This window comes from Alosa sapidissima, chromosome 15, assembly GCF_018492685.1.
Source record: "Alosa sapidissima isolate fAloSap1 chromosome 15, fAloSap1.pri, whole genome shotgun sequence".
NCBI classification, from domain to species: domain Eukaryota; kingdom Metazoa; phylum Chordata; class Actinopteri; order Clupeiformes; family Clupeidae; genus Alosa; species Alosa sapidissima.
Genome location: NC_055971.1, coordinates 8229620 through 8250257, shown reverse-complemented (window position 1 = coordinate 8250257; position 20638 = coordinate 8229620). Strand labels below are relative to the sequence as shown.

Here is a 20638-nt window from a genome sequence, read left to right as displayed (position 1 = left end):
GGGTAAGAAATACGTTTGTCCTAGTGTCCCACTGTGGTGTTCCACTATTCACAGAGACGATGATACTGTATAATCTACATAGTGTAGGTTATGGAGGCTAAGATGATAGTGGAAACACTGACGCAATAAGGCAGTTGCCTGCTGTTTGAATCGGATCTATGGTGTGACAGTTGGTAACTTAAGAGACTTCCAAGGGGAGAGTGTGACAAACAACTCTGGCAAAACAATTCTTTCTTCTTCTGACAGAATACTACTTGATAGAAGGGCCAGTAGTCAGTAAGTGGTGCACTGTATTCTACTGAACTGTAGGCTACTGTACTATACTTTACTAGCCTACACTGCCTATTTGTCTTTGTCCTCTTTTTCTATTCAGGTTTGAAATCATAATTTGGAAAAAGGCACTAACATGGAGCACAACTGTGGTCTGGTCACCAAAAACAAGGAGCCAGGTCTGAATATGAGGCATTCACCAGTCCAATTCTCTTGTTACTTAATGTTGAGAGAATGATCATTTCCAACCTATGGCTATGTGAAAACTTCAGTATTACTGTACTGTGTCACCATTTAGTTAGCATGGGAAATGTTATTAAGGTCACCTGAGAAGCATGTTTCCAAAGGTTATAGTACTGACTATGATGATGATAAGAATAATGAATTATGCTGGATGAAGCCAAGTAGGCCATTTCTTTTAACAACACACCTATATACACCATACATAATTTATTGTAGGCAATGCTCAATTAACAGAGAACAATATTAACATTTTAGAGTGGCCCAACAGCCAGAGACCTCAATCCACACAAAACTGAGCACAAGGCCAGAGTGATGGCAAAGAATCGTTCCTCAAAACCTGGATTACTGCTAAAAAGGTGTTACAGTCATTGTGGAGACATGGAGAGGCTTATAAAAGCCTACGATTTTGAGAGCTGTGATGGTAAATACAGATGTTTCCATTGATTATTTTAAAAGGAATAATTTTGGACACGCCATTTTTCTTAAAAAAATATTAGCCTAAAAAAGATGAAAACGCTATTTCCTGATTCCATGTTTCTACCACATTGTCTTCTTTTGGTCTGTGACAGTGTCATTTTTAGTGAGAAAAAACATGGTCAAGAGAAAACAACATTAAATCTATATTTGCAAGGGGTAATAATAGCATAATATTGTTCCTAACTGACTATAGTTTAGGGTGTTTCACATTGGATTATCTGCCAAATTACAGTAGCCCATCCTGTTGCCATATCCTACAAACTTCTCCAGCGTTTGACGGGATGCTGCAACTGTGATTTTGAGCAGTTAGCCTGCTTTCACTTTCGGTGAGGTTATTTCCAAGGGGTGGTGCTAAACTGGAAAGCACAAACTAGCCAAGCCTACTGTTGTTTGTGAAGTGAAGGTCTTCTTTCAATGTTCTTGACTTTGCTTCGAGGCTTAGGATATATTGAAGAGCTGAAGTGACAAAATGGTGAGATGCTGTGGTTTGGTTACTGTCAAGAATGAACCAGGTAAGTGCGGTAACCTACCAATAACTCGCGTTTGGTAGGCTATAGCCCAATGAGCCTATTTCTTATTGGAGGCAGTGTTGCCAGATGCCAGCAAGGTTTTCCAGCCCAAAACCTCGTCAAAAACCGCGAGAATGCACAAAAAACCGCCCAAATTTGCTTTTGCTTGTTTCTCATTTAAACACATTGAAATCATTAACAAGCTTTAAAATGACCCATTTTTCGACTTAGCCTATCCAATTTCAGAAACAATATTCAATCAAATGAACGCAAAAGTAGTCTACACGGACGTCAGACTATTATTCTATAAGCTTATGTTACGGAAAATAATGCAATAGGCTAAACATAGACTATTAATCTGTCTGTTTAGTGTCAATAGACGCTTGGAACAAAAGCATTCAGTAGGCTAGCCTAACATAAAAACATTGAGTGGATATATGAACATACAAAATAGCCTAATGCACAACATTTCAATTATTTATAATAGCAACATGACACATGCATATTCATGTATAACATTAGATGAAAATCGCATTGATTATAGAACAGGGGTGTCGACTCTTTGCAGAGGCAGTGCGTTCATAACTGGTGGGCCAACTGTAGGCTACACAAAAAATATTTAGGCCTACCCCAAATGTAGGCTAAAGGCTTGAGTTAAACTTGAGTCTGACACCTGTGATTTAGAACAATTAATTAATAGCCTACCTAGGCGCTATATATTCCCTGAGACAGGCAGTTAGGCCTAGAGTTTTCATGAAAATCGCGCTGAATAGGCTATTTAGGACCGTGTCAGTGCGCTCTTTGCAGAAGCAGTGCGTCCATGCATGGCAACTACACGAAATTTGCATACGCCAGATACAGGCTAAAGGCAAACTTGAGTTTGACACCTGTAATTTAGAACAATTAGTAGGCCTACCTGACAGGCAGTTAATCCTAGTTTTCATGAAAGTCGCGTTGAACGAACAGGGGTGTCAGTGCGCTCTTTGCAGAAGCAGAACGTTCATGCATGGGCCATCTCTACACAAAAAACATAGGCCTATGGCCCTAGGCCCTTCGTGAAAATCGCTTTGAGCAATTGTTATTAGGCCTAAAAATAATTAAAAAGTTCTAGTAGGCCTAGGCTTTGTCAAACTTCCTCAACAACTGTCGGGCTGGACGGAACGTGGGCCGTAGTCCTATGTCAAGCCATTCGCGCAAGACCTGCGCACATCCATAAACCCTGAAAGAAGGGGTAAGTCCATCCTGTCTCGTAGGTAATCTTTCAGCAGTGTGCACACTCATGAAGAGATTGACTGTAATGACAAAATGCTCTTTGCCCACTTTGGCATATTGACATTGTCAGTCAGCTAGCTAAGTTTGAAAACCCCGCGAGCTGTGTGTTTGAATGGCGGTCTGCGCCAGAGTAGGGGAGAACCGGACTGAAACACTTTTTAATTAAACGTAATTTACAAAGACATCATAAAACACAGAAAGCTAATATTTTGTCACAAGCAAACTACATCGGTCCTCTGTCAAATACAGTTGCATTTTCAGCTCTGAACAAAACCATTCAGGATTTATTTAAGGAGAAATCGAACATGCGTTTTGTTTCATTCGTCCCTCCAGACCGGGATAAATGAAACGACATGGGGGACGAAAGAAACATACAGCTTAAACTTCCCACAACTTCAATATTTGACATCATGAATGGTACTTGAAATATGTGTTAATTTGGATAAATTACTGCTGGGCTTTACTGTCTGCTGTTAATACAACTAATTGCGGTCATTGTGAAGCGCATGTCGCGGTTATGGAAATACCATGCACTATTAGAATGCATGTTTCGATACATAAGGTGACGTGAGCTGAGAGTGTCTGTTGTGAGTTTAGGGGGGCACGTCAGCCAGAGGGTATGTGAGTGAGTGAGTGAGAGACTGCTGCCTGCTGACCAGAGACGGTCGCTGGAAGAAGGGTCTGAAGTGCCTTTGTTTCGGCTACAAAAACCCGCCGAACTGATCCGAAACCAGCCCAATTTTTATACACCCGCCCAAACCCATTTTTGCCCGCAAAATAGATTGCAAAACCGCCCAATTGCCCAATCTGGCAACCCTGATTGGAGGTTTGCACTTCCGCAAGAATACTGAAAACTTTCAAACTAAATATGAAAGCGGTCAGTTGACATAACTAGGCTTACTAACACAAACTGATAGGGATACGCACCAAGAGCTCTATAGTTGGGTCGTCTATATCAGTGTTTTTCAATCACTGTGCCGGGGCACACTAGTGTGCCGTGAGAGATCATCAGGTGTGCCGCAGAAAATTACCCAAATGTCACTCAGTGGTCCAGAAAAGCAACTGTTGCATCAAAGAATTTATAACCACATGCTCTCATTACAGTGCATGAAAATGCACTGTACTGTTATTCCAAGGCTTTTTCTTCTTATTATTACAGTGCATGAAAATGCACTGTACTGTTCTTCCTAGGCTTCTTATTCTTATTCTTCCGCTAACGCATTTAATGCAGCTTCAACCGTTTAACGTAGAAACTTCATTCAAACTATGTTACTTAGGTCTTACTTGGGACATGCTATGTATTTTTCAGCTTTGTAACTTTTATACTTTTTAAACTATTAATTAAAAACTAGTCAAAATTTCCCCATAGACTTAACATGGGCTGATGACATCACAATAGAGCCGTTAAGCAATTAGAATCCTATGGCAGGTGTTCAGGCCACCTGGACCAACTGCCAGTCTCAGGCTTTAAGCATACAAACTGGCCCTATTAAGACTACACATCCTGTTCAACTGCTTCCTCTGCCAAAAACTGTTTCAAAATAAAAGTCCTCACTATAATATTTTACTGTTAAACAATTTAACCCTTTAAACTACTGAACTTTTTAACTGTTCAGCCATTGTAACTGTTACTTGTCATCAACTATGACTCCCATAGACATAATATACATAGACGCCGCATTGGCTGCTGGAAACAAGAAATGCGGCCGCCATCTTGGACCGGTCATACTCCTCGTTGCGTTGCAGCAGAAGACACAAGATGACAGCACTGTGCAGCATGTTCCTTCTCAAATCGGTGGACCATACTCGGGGGATTTACTTTTCACAAGTAAGATTTAACATAACCGTACTATTGGTTGTATTTTGGGAATAGAATATTACCAGAGCTGAGAAGGAGCAATCTTTGATATTACTGTATGAAAATCGTAGCCATCTAGCTAGGCTATGTTTACTCGGTGTTCACCCGGCTATGAACTGAGACTTGATAAGTCATATTCCATAACACTGACTTAGATTACAACTGACACAAGAAGGCTATTGTAGAAATAAATCATACTAGATTTGGCCGGCGAATTTTACACAAGTGGCACAGACTAGCCTATTGGGCAATCGCTAGCTGCTACTTGTAGCCTAAGTGTGTTGGTGGTAGCCTCACTATTTCCTGAATAAAGTAACTTTTCAATAGCTCAACTTCTTTATTTATCAAGTAGTTTAGCCAGACAAGCTACACTTTTCTTGTCATGTGAAATTAGCACAATTTAAAGTAGCTTCCTATGTAGTGAACTAGCCTACTGCTGTGTTTGTGTTAGGCTACTAATACATTTGACTGGGTGGTAGTTTTGTGTAGTGTTTTATTCATGGCAGAGTAACTGATAGTTTAGCTCACTAAAATTTCGAAGTAGCTTGCCCAACACTGTATTATTCACATGTCATTTACCCTAACAAGAATAAGATGCCTCTCAAATTCCTTTTCATTCATTTATTTATTATTTTGTATCTCTCCAGAACAACTGCCTTGTTCAAGAAGACTGTGAATGAACTGAACGGTCTCCTCACACCCCTGGAACTGAGGAAGGTGCAGCTCTTCATTGCAGTACTGCAGGAAATCTGCTACACCAGGGGTCTCAAACACCCGGCCCGCGGGCCAAAACCGGCCCGCGTCCTGCCCAATTCCGGCCCGCGACGTATGACAAAATAATAATGTAATCCGGCCCTTGAGGCTATTAATTGCGACAAACAACGATACTGATTAAAATAGACGATAGATCCAGGTACGGTGACAAATCCCATTTGTAGGCCTACTCTGCTCCACTATGTGCAAGACATCCAGAGCTTGATTCAAACCCAAAATCGCTGCGCAAAGTTTTCAGGAAATACTTGTATTACACGCGAGAAACACTAAGACGTGCATTTGTAATGATGCGGAAGAGATGCAGGCCATAGTGTTGCAGAAATTAAGCAGAAATAGGCCTACACCAAATGTTCACGTGTGATGAAGTCTTAGGTAAGCTATGTTATTCACCTATTCTAATTCTGAAGGAGAATATCCTTTTGGAGATTATGATCGATCGTCTATGACAGTGATAGTCACGGTGCGTCTGTGAATGGAGGTGCGTGTATACAACGGTGTCCACTAAGCATACCATGCTTGTTTCGACCCTCTGCCCAACATAGCTTGGAGGTTGCAGTGGTAATCGTGATGATAGTGTCCGTAATGGATGTGGTACAGACAGCAGGACTAGTAGAAATAGGGCTCTAAAGAACTACAAAGTCACCCGCAATATGATGCGAACTTCTGGGTACTGCAGATTACCCGCGATAGGAACTGTTTGACCAGAATACTTTATTGTAGGCCTATATTGTAGTAATCTATTACTAAACCACAACATCTTAGGTGTTGGTATACATCTTAGGTGTTTTCCTGTTAATTTGTTATGTGGGTAATATGAAAAAAGGAAAGTAAACCTGCTTAAATATGTTCGTCCAGTATTTACTGAAAGGTGCATAATTTGAGGTGCTTGCCATCCAGTGACAAATTAGATGGGTAAATTTACCCCCTTCATAAATTTTTGTTTTACTAAAGATTTTTACATTTACAGTAGGACTTTATCTCTGACCACTTTCAAGCCATGGCCTTTTGAAATTTTGATATAAAAATCCAATGGTGTTGCTTTCTTAACCCTGATGCCTAGTTTGCCAGGTTTAAAAAAGTTATGAGAGGAAATATTTTTATTTGGTGTGAAACACACACACATACCTGTTTTTATGTTTTTCATTTATTTTATAATTTGTATTAATATTTATTTATTCATTATTTTATTTATAAGCTAAGGTTGCTAGCACAGGTGTCTAAAACTAGATAAAAACACTTGCACTTTCTGTTTGCAGTTTTGTGTGGTATTTGAAAAAAAGAACATTGCATTTTCAGAAATAGCCGGCCCTCCGATCAGATGACGTTGGCAGAATTGGCCCCCAGCTCATTTGAGTTTGAGACCCCTGTGCTACACTGTGACTGAATGTTTGATTTATGAACTCCACCTTCATCACCTGCATTCGCCACTCTGTGTCCCATTTTCCCATTGTCTGGTTGACTCAGTCCTCTTTTATGGAGTTTACCCAGTTTACTATGCCATCTTATTTGCCCACCTGCTGTCTGAAGCACTTTTGTTCTCAGCCAAAGTGTACCCAAGCAATTTTAGCAAGGTGGGAACATACAAAATGACATGCACCAGTTGTCGAAATCATAGAACCAACTGCATGACGGTAACTCTGTCTCACTGAGCCTGTGAAGACACTCCCTGATTCTTTACTGATTGCAATGAACGGGTTGATCTTAGCAGTTTCTAAAATGTTTCTTAATTCCTTTTTATTTAATCTCTTCATTGGGGCTGGAACCTTTCTGTGAACTGTAAATAACAGATGCTGTTGATGAACCCATTGACACTGTACAAGTGACAAGTCACCTTTTTGTCTTGAATTGATGAACTGTTACACTTACTATGCCAAACCAATGTCTGTTTTTTAAGGATCAGAAACAAACCTACAAACTTGCACTTTACAATATTTATGGAACTTGTCTAACAAATGCTGTTGATATTGAACCCAGTTACTCCATTTCCTTTATGCCACACCAATGTCTGTTCATCACTTTATTTTTGATGGCACTGAACTGAAAATGTTAATGGATTTTTTTCTGTAAATTTAACTCAAACCAGTTTTTGTCTATGCTGTCAAACGTGGATTAGTTATGTTCCCAGTTTTTATATTGGATGTCATCACTTTATAATATATCATATATCAGAATATTCTATTACTGTTAAGCCCACTATGAATATTAAAATACACACAACCATGTTTACTGTATCATACAGCTTTTCTACTGGGAGGTTTACAACTTATTCTGAGTCAATTTACCCAAGTTTGTCACTAAACCACATAGGCCTACTTGGAATACCCCTCAGATGTCTGAATGGCACTGATCTCACTTAAATGTTTATGGAACCTTTCTGTGGACTGTGAATAATGCTGTTGATGGAACTTTTCTGTCAACTGTGAACTATATTTAACTCATTAAACTTGTATCAAACTAGTTTTGTCTATGCTGTCAAACATGGATTATGTTCCCAGTTTTGATATCGGACGTCAGGTCACTTTATATCATATATCAGAATATTCTATTACAGTTATACCTACTATGAATATTAAAATGCGCTAAATCATGTGTCCTGTATCATAGCTACATGTATGACCTTTGCAGCAAAAAAAAACGCGTGAGAATCTGTTTGGTATTCAGTGAGATATGATTAATTAAGTGCGCTGACAGCTCATCTCATCGGCCAAACAGATTACACTGAGTGGAGTGGATGACCGGTCCAAGATGGCGGCTCCAAATCTCGTCAGCGCTAGTAAGGAGTAGCGGTCGATGCGGCGTCTATGTATATTATGTCTATGATGACTCCTACCCACTGTAGCTAGTTAGCTAAGTTAGCTAAGTAGCATGGTTAGCATAGTTAGCATGCTAGCATGTTAGCATGCTAGTTAGCATTTTTAGCAAAACTACTAAAAATGATTAGCTAAGTTAGCTAAGTCACATAGTTAGCATGTTAGCATGCTAGTTAGCATTTTTAGCAAAACTGCTTAAAATGATTAGCTAAGTTAGCTAAGTCACATGGTTAGCATAGTTAGCATGCTAGTTAGCATTTTTAGCAAAACTGCTAAAAATGATTAGCTAAGTTAGCTAAGTCACATGGTTAGCATAGTTAGCATGCTAGCATGTTAGTTAGCATTTTTAGCAAAACTGCTTAAAATGATTAGCTAAGTTAGCTAAGTCACATGGTTAGCATACTTAGCATGCTAGTTAGCATTTTTAACAAAACTGCTTAAAATGATTAGCTAAGTCAGCTAAGTAATATGGTTAGCATAGTTAGCATAACTACTAAAAATGATTAACTAAGTTAGCTAAGTAACATGGTTAGTATAGTTAGCATAGTTAGCATGTTAGTTAGCATAGTTAGCATATCTGCTAAAAATGATTAGCTAAGTCACATGGTTAGCATACTTAGCATTTTAGCATTGTTAGCATGCTAGTTAGCATAGTGACTTGGTTAACATTATTATCTTTGTTAACATAGTTAGCATAACTGCTAGCAAACATTAGAGCCATTCCAAGTGTCAGTTATCGTCAACTATCTACCTAAATAATTTAACCATTTAAACTATCCACTTATTTAACTGTTCAGTCATTCCAACTATATTAAACCTCATCTACCTAGCAACCAATATAGTTTGTTTTTACTCTGTATGATATTTTACATCATATTTTTGCATTTTCATGCACTGTATTTCCTTCAGGAAATGCTTTTCTAGTTGATTGTATAATTGCACTATTTGTGGTGTGCAGGCATTGTACAACGGGGGCCATATCCAGTATTCACAGAATCATCACATATCCAGTTCATAACAACAATTAAATTAGATATAGTCACCTACAAATGAAACAGAGGGAGCTTGTTTTATTGAGCAGGGGCCTATTGCACAAAACTAGGATAAGGGATTAATCCGGGATATCTTGGTTATCCTGGCTCAATTTATCCGTGATCCAGTTGCACAAAAGCGGGATAGGGGGCAGCAGGATATGTTATGGTATAAGTTACTATGGCGATTTATTCTGTGGAGCTAGCCTGCTCCAGACCAGGCTAAATTCCAGGATCTATTTAATCTCATCCCTTATCTCAGTCAGCAGTCACCACAAACGGAAACCAATAGTTAATCCACTGCCCACTACACATTGTTATCACATATAACTAGACCCACTGTCATTGTTTGTGATCATTAATTAACTTTTACATACTCGCCATTCCCGACCTGTCATGCGACAATGTGACGTCACGGGAGTGCCTAACCATTTACTTGTACCATAACATATCCTGCTGCCCCCTATCCCGCTTTTGTGCAACTGGATCACGGATAAATTGAGCCAGGATAACCAAGATATCCCGGCTTAATCCCTTATCCTAGTTTTGTGCAATAGGCCCCTGGTCTTGCATAAAAGCCATAATAAGGCCATATCTGTGTATTATTTGAAATTTTAGGCTATGGTATGTTTATTTTTTCTTCACACAGGATGTTAGTGTGCCGTGGGACATTTTAAGTGTCAAAAGTGTGCCGTGGCACAAAAAAGGTTAAAAAACACTGGTCTATGTCATAACACTTAATGTGTTATAAGTATTATGTGTTATCATTACATCTTTAAAGATTAAATCAGTTTCATGAGCTTCAACATGTCTTCTTCCAGTTCCTCTGAAGAGTGTGGAGGTAGATGTGCATGTGCAGGGACATGTAGCCACAGTGACCTCCACTCTGCTGTATGTGAATGGAGAAGAGCGCCCCCTAGAGGCTGTGTTTGTGTTCCCTCTGCCTGGAGAATGTGCCGTCTGTCACCTCAGCGCCAAGATAGGAGACACAGAGGTGGTGGCAAAGCTGCAGGACAAACAGAAGGTGAGTGTGGAACAGCAAAACATTTTAATGACACAAAAATATTTGCATGTGCATTTTTACAGTTTAGCCTACTATCATTTAACAATTGCCCATCTGACTGAAAGTAATCATTTAGATTAGATTACAGTAGATTTAAATGTATTGTCATTGTGCAGAGTGGGCCAACTTTATGGGGTGTCATAGGAGAATATTACAAGTAGAATATGCCTATGAATAAGTGTAATTGCAGTATGTAGCCTACATTTATAAATACATAGAACACGATGGGTGGGATAGGGTAGTGCAATTGTCCGAGGATGGGGGGTTTGGGGGTCTGTTAAGGGGCCAAAATGGTTGGTGTCATCGGGATGCAGAGCTAGAGTTCAGTAGGGTGACAGAAGCTTCCTCTAAACCTGCTGGTTTGGGTTAATCCATCAATTTTTTGCACAACAATAATCCATATATAATTGTTCCAATATTAGCTCCATCTGCTGACTGTATATGTGAACAAAAGTGATCTTCTGCCTTTATGTGAAATTGGTGTTTTGTTATAATGACAGCACTTGAGTGATGAAGGTGTTGGAGCAGTATGATGATTGATGTGTCTGCTCTTTCCTGGTCCAGGCCCGGGAGGAGTATGATGATGCGTTGAGCTCGGGCCACCAGGCCTTCCTGCTGGAGGAGAGTGATCAGAGCCCAGACGTGTTCCAGCTGAACGTGGGCAGCCTGCCTCCAGGAGAGAGTGCTGCCATCACTCTGGTCTACATCTCAGAGCTGGACATGCAAGCTGATGACGCCCTGCGCTTCTGTCTGCCCGCTGTGCTCAACCCCCGCTACACACCCCAGGGTGAGGCCCAGAAACATGGTGGCTTGTGGGAAATAGAGTTCTAACGTGTTCTAACATGCCGCTGTTCTGACTAATGTGTGTTTGGAAAGAGTACCTGGTTATTTGAAACCAACTCTTATACTATATACAGCTTAAGAGTGCCACAGGTATGACACCATCAAAATAAAAAGAAAAGGAAAAAGTAGCATCTTCCCAACTGTCTTCTCAGACATGGACAGGAGTCAAATGGCCACTGTGACATCAGTCCCAGCTGGTACGGTGCCCTACACTTTGGCTCTCAGTGCTCACCTGTCCTCCCCCCAGCCCATCTCTAAAGTGGAGTCCAACTGTGATCTGGAGCCACTGGCTTACCTCAACCCAGACAAAACACAGGCCACGGTATGGAGTGCTGGACATTATGAATTTGTGATTATAAGCAGTAGGTATAGTGTGGTGTAATGCTATATTCCTCTCTCTGATCCTCCAGGTGAGTCTCTCTCCAGGCCACCTGTTTGATCGTGATGTGGAGCTGCTGCTGTATTACCACGATGCTCATAAGCCCACTGCCATAGTGGAGGCTGGACTGGACACTGCTGAGCCAGGTGAGGGATTGGGCTCTTCACCTGTCGGCTTGGTGTAGAAATGTAGGCAAGTAAATACAAGTGAACTGCAAGCCGCTCTGTTTCTCTGTTTCAGGCTCTTTGATGAGGGACCCAGTTGTTTTGCTCAGCATTTACCCAGAGTTCCCTGCTGCAGTAACATCCTCACTTTCCACGTGTGGAGAGTTTATTTTTGTGGTGGACCGATCAGGGAGTATGGACTGCGCAATGCACTCAGGAAAAGATGCAAAGATGCGCATAGAGAGTGCCAAGGTAGCATGACTGCAGATGTATTGCAAGAGAGAACCTAAACTCTGCCAAAGCAGTCTTTGTCAATGCTCGTTCTCTTTGGTGTTAGTACAATTGTTGCAGATGCTGTGTATAATTCCTTCACTAGAACCAGGGTTTGCTCAATCTTATCCCTCATCTTTAGGACACTTTGCTCCTGCTCTTGAAGAGCCTCCCCATGGGCTGCTACTTCAACATCTATGGCTTTGGCTCCCGTTATGAACATTTCTTCCCGTCAGTATGCTTTTACATTTATGTATAGCTCACGTTTGCCTATTTTTATATGGCTTCAGATTAGTTTTTGGAAAAACTCAGGTTGATCCTTGTAATATGATGACTGTTGTCTTCTTGCAGGAAGAGCGTTGAGTACAACCAGAAGACGATGGATGATGCTCTTGAGAAAGTGAAGGGAATGAGAGCAGACATGGGGGGCACTGAGATTCTTCAGCCTCTGAAACACATCTACAGCCAGCCCTGCATCCCCAGTCACCCCAGACAGGTAGATTATCAAACACCTCTCTGTGAGTATATCGTTGGGCACTGGACGACTAGGCCTGCTAAAAAGTCTACCTGCCCTTCAGTGGTAGGGAAGCAGAAGCAGAAGAAGAGGAGTTGCTGCAGTCTAGAAGTCCCAATATGAGGAGGATGTCAAGAGAACAAAGCAAAACCTCTTCCATACAGAACATTTAGCATTTTGTCTTTCCTCTTTTAATTTCATTTCAGCTCTTCATTTTCACTGATGGAGAGGTGGGGAACACTAAGCAGGTTTTGGACTTGGTGAAGATCAATGGGAATTCTCACCGGTATGTGATGGGCCACATGACAAAAAAATTACTTGAACAATAAGAGTAGATTTTTCAGATGTTTTATTAGTTTGTACATAATAAAACTGAAATTAACCTCCATGTGATACGTGCAGGTGCTTCTCTTTTGGAATTGGACAGGGCGCCAGCACTGCTTTAATCACAGGCCTGGCCAAGGAGGCCTCTGGGCATGCTCAGTTCATCACAGGAACAGACCGCATGCAGCCAAAGGTAGGAGGAGATGGAACTGGTGGTATCTTTTATACCTATATGTTAATATAACATTCTAGTCAAGTCAAGTGTATCTGTTCATGTCATGAATTCTGGAGAGGTTTATGTGTAAAAGAAAGACACATTAAACCAAGTTTAGTCCCACTGATGTTCTGTTGAACCTGCTTTTGGCTCCAGTCTGCATTCCGGGCCTGCTGGTCGTGAGAAGGAGGAGATGGAGCTGGTAGGCAGATTTGAGAAACAAAGACAGGGATTTATTCTCTAGTGAGGGAACAATTGTACTGAACAATGATGTTACACAAAATGAATTATAGGATCGGCAAGTCATAGTGTGTGTTGTTTCAGAATAAAAGATTAAGAAAAATGGAAAAAAGAAAAGTAGCAACTAAGCAGGCTGGTGTCATAATCACAAGTAGACATGAAATGAAATAATGATATTAAGATAAACATGAATGAATGGCTTTAAATATGTAAGGGATAATGTATAGAACGCCGGTCATTATTGGCAAAATAAGTCCCGACAGGGCGAACCAGACCCTGCCGTGTAGCGGACGGGTCTTGTTCCGCCCTGAAGGGACTTATTTTCCAAATAATGACCGGCGTTCTATACATTATCCCACTTATTACACGGCTACTTGCCAAAACGAAATAATAAACTCCCCACGATAAGACTTTAGCCTACATAGCCTAGCCTTTTTGTTACCGTTCATCGTGGCATTTGCTGAAACAAATAGTTCGCAACAACACACGCTGAACTTGAATCAGTCAGCTGACACCCACATTTTTTCTGTGATACATCAGACTTTAATTTCATGTTTTTACAGTATTTTAAAAAAGAAATTACTTTCCTGTACACAATGTTTTACAACAGATCAACAGGTTCACACTTTTCATTTTCTTGGTGGCCAGTAATATTGTGTCCATTATTTTCACTATTTATCTGTCTACACACCTCCCCCAGGTGATGCAGTCTCTGCGCTATGCACTGCAGCCAGCAGTGAAGGACATCTCTGTCCACTGGAACCTTCCAGATGGTGTATCTGTCACCACTTTGTCTCCTCCACTCAAAGTGCTCTTCCATGGTCAAAGGGCCCTGCTCTATGCCCAGCTCAAAGGAGAGGTGAGAGGACATCTCAGTCATTGGTCTGCATGGAATTTATGTGGTGATGTTGATCCTGAAAATGTTGTGTAAAAGTGGGGTTTGTAAACCTAATTTGAAGTGAAAGTGAAAGAACAAATTCATCACGCTTTCATGCAGCCAATAAATGGTTTAGAATCAGTTTATTGGGAATAAACCAAATATGTGTGTGTCTTGTTAGCACCTAAGCACCTTATTCTGATTGAAATAAACCGAAAAAGGCCATATTTGTTTTACTAATAAACCGTTTGCACACCCTAGCATATGCCTGTTGTAAACGGAATACTGGGTCATGAAAACACCTTAAGCAGAATATGCTCCCATAAGGAAGAGTGTTGTAGGCCTGCGCATGCTCAATTCACACAGAATGCCTATTTGTAGGTTGCGTCGCTGACTTATTCAGAATAATGTCGATAGCTATGTAAACAAGAATATGCTCAAAACGTGACATTCTACTTGTTTGTAAACAGGTTAAATGGAATATTGACATAAACGGAATTTGGGCAATAAACTGATTCAAAACCACTTATTCCCGGCATGAAAACGTGATGACTGTCTACTGAAGGTCACCCGGCTGTGCAACGCTAACTTATATACCACTCTGGTGACCTTTTGGAGTTTTGCACTTTTTTAACAAATGTCAAGGAGTTTTATACAGCATGCCCTGTTTCTGATGTACCACTTTGTCGTGTTCTGACTTCTTGAGAGACACTGGTCTTCTAAAAAGGATCTAGAAAGGTATTCCTTACATGTCAGGGTGCAGACAACATAAATGGCTGATGTATGCTTTTAATATTTTTCCTGTTTATTACATTTTACATTCTACATGATATGACACCAACTTCTAACTTCCCTGCATCTTATGTGTGATTCCTGATCTCAGAACGCCGCGATTCCTGAAGGATCTGTGACAATACAGTACAACCTGTTGGAGGAGACGGTCAAGAACCAACTCAGCTTCTGCCTCAGACCCACAGGAGAGACAGGGTAAAGATGAGAGGGTTCTTTTGCAAGTGCAATTCAAATGCTTTTCACAAGGACGTGGCTTCAGCTTCTGTAACACATTCGCCTGTACCACTCACTGCGACCTGTGGGTCATTTCCCAATCCCATCCCCATCTATTTCTCCCGCTTGCTTTCTGTCTCTTCTCTGTGTGTTACGAGACCATTATTGTTTTTACAAGATGGATAAATGTAATAATGTAATGCTCTCAAACAGACTAAAGAACGGAGTGGTGAAAATAAAACAAAATAGACAGAAACCATTAGACCTCTTTCGACTACACTCTCTGAACCTAAAACTAAAATAATAAAGTGACATACCAACGACCAAACCACCGCCAATGCAAAACTATTTACAAACACATAAAACATAAACGAATCCCATACGAGTCAAATGGCAAAAAGTAGCTAAAGCAACAAATAAGGAATAACAAAGGTGAGTGTGGTTCCGACGAAGGCACGTCACAGAGGCATTCGCCCTTTGTGTACTGACGAGAGCGGCGAGGGAAAGGAAGTCATTAGACACAGGTGGCTTAAAAAACAGGAGGCCCAGGCCCCTGAATTAACACGCACAGCAGTCACCTGCAGAGGAGCTGAGAGAGAAACAAAGAAACAGCGCAAGCACCGTTCTACTCCCACCGTAACGCTGTGCTATCTAAATAAAGGAACAAGGTTTTTCAGGGAGAGGTTTGATTGTTGTAATAATGTAGCTGATCTGTGTACTCTGCATTATTCACACGACCCCTGGTCTCCCTTCTCCCACTTTAGAGTGACTCTCCACCGGCTGGGGGCTCGGACTCTGATCCGCTCGCTGGAGATGGAGGAGAGGGCAGCAGGGCCAGAGGCGAAGGCCCTGAGAGAGAAGCTGCTGCAGCTCAGCCTGCAGTCTGGAGTCAGCTGCACACACACCGCCTTCATCGCCATCCACAAGGGCAGTGGACAGACTGTGCAGGGACCACTACTGCACAGAACTGTGCCAACGCCAGGTTAGAGTGGGTCTCTATATTGTGGCACTTATAATATCCCAGTGATTCTGTTCAGGAAAATAACATACAGGTTGCTCTGACATTTTTATGCTTTTATTAGGAATGTTTTTTGGTGCACCTATGGCCCTTTGCTGTTCAATGCCAATGACAATGCCAATGGCTAGAATGGCCCCAATGCGTAAAATGGCTAACATGGCCCCAATGGCTAGAATGGCTGCAGTGCCTGCAATGCCTCCTGGTAAGTATATGCCCACACATTCTCCTCTCTCTTCCACACATTGAAATGCACAAGAAAGATTTTGCATTCTAAATTTTTTTTGGACATTGCCATTAAGAGTAAGGAATGCAACATGAAACGGCGGGTATTTTGACAGTCAATGCATCTGAGGGAATCTGCACGCAAGACTGTGTGTGCAACACCAGGATTCCACTAAACCTTGCTTTACTAAAATGTGTGTGTGACTAGCAGAGTATAGCTTACATTCATCTGCACTCGCCTATTATTTGAACTCATCCAAACTGAAACTAACTTCACTGTGGTCTCATAGTCAACAACAAAACAATTTTACACTTAGTTATTTACTTTCACTATTGACTAACAAAAAAACACTTACCCCAATAATGTTCATCACTGCCTTGGGTGTAAGAAAGGAACAATACTTGCGTTGCGCTTGGCGCCACGTTGTGCCTGGTGTAAGATAGGGCCCATAGTTTATGTGTGGACGTTGTCATTCATGTTAGCTAAAACAATATTTTTTTACTGTTATCGTTCTTGGTGTAAACAACCCTTAAGCCTTTTAGCTCTATGTTGGATGAATAGTAGTCACTAAGACAAACCCTGAGCTCCACCTATTTGTTGTGCAACATATACTGTTAACTCTAGAGCATGATGGCAGATTTGTTGTCATTCCATATGTTGTCAAACATTTTAAGATCAGTTGCTTTAGCATTGCTACACACATTATCAAAAGTTCCCTCACTTCCTTAGTCTCTGTTAGCTATTAGGCCAAAATACATGTATGATTGTGTCACAACTCCCACACTAAACGTTATTTCTACATATTTTAGATAGATAGGCTATATAAAAATGTGTTTGCGCATGTAAATCCAGTCTCTGCATTGTTAATGTATCAATGGGTTCATAGTATTTTATTGAATTTGTTTGCAGTAATGATGTGCTGTGATTCTATGGAAGATGATGATGAGATGTTTGATGGGGTTCAAGGTATTGAAAAATAGTATTGCGGCAATATGCCATTTCCTATGTGTTGTGTGTTTTTTTGCTTTTATTTTGATGTAGACCTGTAATTGGCATCAAAGTCATGTGGGCATAGGTGGTCTAACTTATCTTGCTGCCTTTTTTCCATCTGAATGAATGTCTTGGCTTTTAGAACCAGAATCTCCCCCAGATCCCCTCCTTCAGCTGATCTCTCTCCAGAAAGCCTCGGGGTCATGGGAAATGGAGTCCTCCATGGCCAAGATGTTGAAGAAGACAGATGATGAGTTGGACAAACTGATGCCAGTGGGGGTAAGGACAACAGCGAAGTTAAGGCTCAACAGAATCCAGGGAAATGCTAGTTTGACAACGATAGACATGACATTAATAACTGGGCTTTGGCTGTAGCAACCAACCATTTAGAAGTAGAACTAGTAATAGAAATTTGTCCTGTACGTTTTAAGAGTTGGTGTATGACCGAAAGAAGTTCTATAAACAAGACACCCTTAGCGATCAAAATGTGTAAATTATATTAGCAAATTTATGCAACACAAGAGTAGTTTTCTGCTAAACCATTTTTGCATTAACAACGAAATAGCTTACAGGGACATCAAGTCAAATGAATAGATATTATTATTATTATTATTATTATTATTATTATTAATGTTTATTTGATATAGACTTAGCAATTACATTGAACAAACTAGATGCTTTTAGCACAGGTACTAATTCGCAACACTTGTCCATAGGCGCCTTTTGAAAAGATAGAGCAATTAAAATGTCAAGAAAGGAAAGAGGAAAAACCAGAGAAAGATAGAAAAAAAAAACAGAAAGGAAAAAAGAGATCAGAGAAACAATTTTCAATGTAAGGAACATAAATAAGATACAGAACAAATTCATTTTAAACCACTGACAAGACTCAAAATAGCATTAGACTTTGGAGGTAGCGTTGAGAGGGTCAGTACAGACAAATCGAGGTATTGTAAACTTTGTAAGTGCACAGAGAGTTTATAGTAAGGAGGACTGTTTATGAAGTCAGTGCATTACTTTAGCTCGTCTTCCGATCACCGCTATCTTGCGGAAAAGTATGTACAAATCGTTCAACTTTGAATTATTCCTTTAATAGCACTCATATGATGATGGACAGATGAGCAACTGTGCCTAATGATTCAGGTCATGCATCACCTGAGCGTGCTTCAGTTGATAAAAGGCTCTCGCTAGAGAAGCTAGGCGTTTAGATTTCCCCATTGCATATTGCACAAGATATTGACAGTGCAATAACTTTGAAAAAATAAACAAACAAAAAACAGCGATTGAGGCATTTTATTTATTGAGGTATTTTCCACTGCATCGATTGAAACACGCCCCATAATCACGTCCCAATCATGCAGTACCAGACTCAAATTCTGAATAGAATGAAATGTTATGTTAGAATGTCAAGCTAATATATCTGTGTTTAGGCATACAAGGTTGATTAAAGGTAAACTGCCTTTTTGTTTTTTGACTGACTGACTTGACTTATTTTTTGTGTTTTAGGTGGATAAGGCTGTGTGGGCTACAGTTCTGGCTCTGATTTGGCTCTATGGTTTCCGCCTGGATGCCCGGGATGAATGGCAGTTTGTAGCCATGAAGGCAGCATCATGGATTCAAGCTCAGAAAGGTAAACTTTCCTCCTCTCAGTTCAAAGATGTGTGTGTGTGTGTGTGTGTGTGTGTATTTGTGTTTGCGCACGCGAGTGTGTGTGCGCGCGCACGCTTGTGTGTGTGTGTGTGTGCTCACGTGTGTCTCTTGTGTTGCAGTGGACTGTGTGTCTCAGTGTGTGCAGGCTGGAAATGCTCTGCTGGGATGTCTGCTGCAGCAGAAGACTCTGGGCCTCTGAGGACTTCACCACATCTTGCCTCATGTGTCCTAGAGCTTATTGGCATCACAGTATTTTTCATTTGCTTCTATCATTGTAATGAAATTACTATGCCCCCATGTTTTTTTTAAGTTATATGTTTGGGCTTTTTAGGCTTTATTTGATAGACGGTGGCCCTGAAGAGATGGCCGGAAATGAGTGGGAGAGGGGGGCACATCAAAACATGTTTTGTTACAAAGTACAATACTTATGAAATATAAGAAAATAAAGTACAAAATACCCGTGTGAAAAAATAAAATACAGGTAACTAGTAGGTAATGACTGCTGCCCAGTCTTGCCCATTCTCTCCGCAAAAATAAATCACGCAAAATTTGTCTCCATCTCCTACTCTTGCAACTTTTGTGTATGTAAATGAGTGTGTGCATGTGTGCGTTTGCTTTTGTGTATATGTGTGTGCTTCTCTGTGTGTGAGTTTTCACTTGTGAGTAGGTTGGGCACCGAAACACGGTTCTAATATGGCACCGGTGCCAACACAAACGGTAGTAACTGCATCGAATAACAACGTGGATTTCGGTGCATCATTTTGGTGCTTAAATAGCGTTTTTTTTATTTATTTATTTTTTACATGAGGCATCACTGCATGTCATGCGCAATCTCTAACGTCTTGCTCTGATAGCAACACATTCAGATACAGTTAGCCACCACATAGGCGAGTGGACAATGTTTGACAGCTTGCGTGAGCCCAAAGTAGCTTACTTTAAAGGAGAATTCCGGTGTGATATTGACCTAAAGTGTATTGAAACATGATACCGAGTGTGAACATATGTCTCATAGCCCATCTCGGCTTGTCCCCTGCACTCCAAAATCTGGCGCTAGTTAGCCGATGCTACCAACAGCTTTTTCAATAGTGGTGCTTCGGCATCGGGCTAGCCATGCAAATAAATCACTGTTTTACACCCATTTACGAGGCTCAATGTATCTCCACACTTCATTGGTAGACTTCCGAGGGCCCTGACATTTAAAACGAGACACTGAGAACCTTGAAAAAGCACTGGTAGTTTACTTATAAGACGATTTATACAGACAGTATCTTCACGAAGTTTAGCGTTTGCAGCCATCTTGAATTTAGTCACGATAAGTCGAGCAACGAGTAAGAATGAACAGGTATGATAAGGGATCAGATTCCAAAAATAATTCAGTGGAAATGCATGGATTCCAGTTGCTGCTACTGGAAGAAACTGGAATCCATGCATTTCCACTGAATTACTTTTGGAATCTGATCCCTTATCATACCTGTTCATTCTTACTCGTTGCTCGACTACACACAAGCAAAAGGCTATGAAACAACATCAACAGTAGGCTAGCCTATACAGATAGATAGATAGATACTTTATTGATCCCCAGGGGAAATTCAAGGTCTCAGCAGCATACATACAATTAAAGTA

At 40.7% G+C, this 20638-nt stretch overlaps 1 protein-coding gene across 4 annotated transcripts; it reads left to right on the top strand.

Moving 5' to 3' along the window:
• Positions 1–332: 332 nt before the first annotated feature.
• LOC121683619 (von Willebrand factor A domain-containing protein 5A-like) lies at positions 333–19574 on the top strand. 4 transcript variants are annotated; one of them, XM_042063323.1, is made up of 18 exons: positions 333–449; positions 10066–10268; positions 10872–11094; positions 11303–11472; positions 11561–11675; positions 11770–11945; positions 12106–12194; positions 12315–12459; positions 12684–12763; positions 12880–12994; positions 13956–14114; positions 15016–15119; positions 15902–16119; positions 16220–16357; positions 17288–17344; positions 17511–17647; positions 18872–18995; positions 19135–19574. In XM_042063323.1, the coding sequence occupies exons 1-18, from the start codon at positions 407–409 to the stop codon at positions 19212–19214; spliced, it is 2376 nt and encodes a 791-aa protein (XP_041919257.1). In that variant the 5' UTR covers positions 333–406; the 3' UTR covers positions 19215–19574. The 4 variants fall into 4 exon arrangements, with proteins under 4 accessions (XP_041919257.1, XP_041919256.1, XP_041919258.1 ...); XM_042063322.1 differs by lacking the exon at positions 333–449 and adding an exon at positions 1334–1502; XM_042063324.1 differs by lacking the exons at positions 333–449; positions 17288–17344 and adding an exon at positions 1335–1502.
• Positions 19575–20638: the final 1064 nt, after the last annotated feature.

Bases quoted from the DNA above. Each gene is read 5' to 3' on its own strand.
- LOC121683619 (XM_042063323.1), top strand. From the start codon at position 407: ATGGAGCACAACTGTGGTCTGGTCACCAAAAACAAGGAGCCAG. The intron at 11,473-11,560 runs GTATGGAGTGCT...CTGATCCTCCAG, and splicing joins CAGACAAAACACAGGCCACG to GTGAGTCTCTCTCCAGGCCA. The intron at 17,345-17,510 runs GTATTGAAAAAT...CTTGGCTTTTAG, and splicing joins GATGTTTGATGGGGTTCAAG to AACCAGAATCTCCCCCAGAT.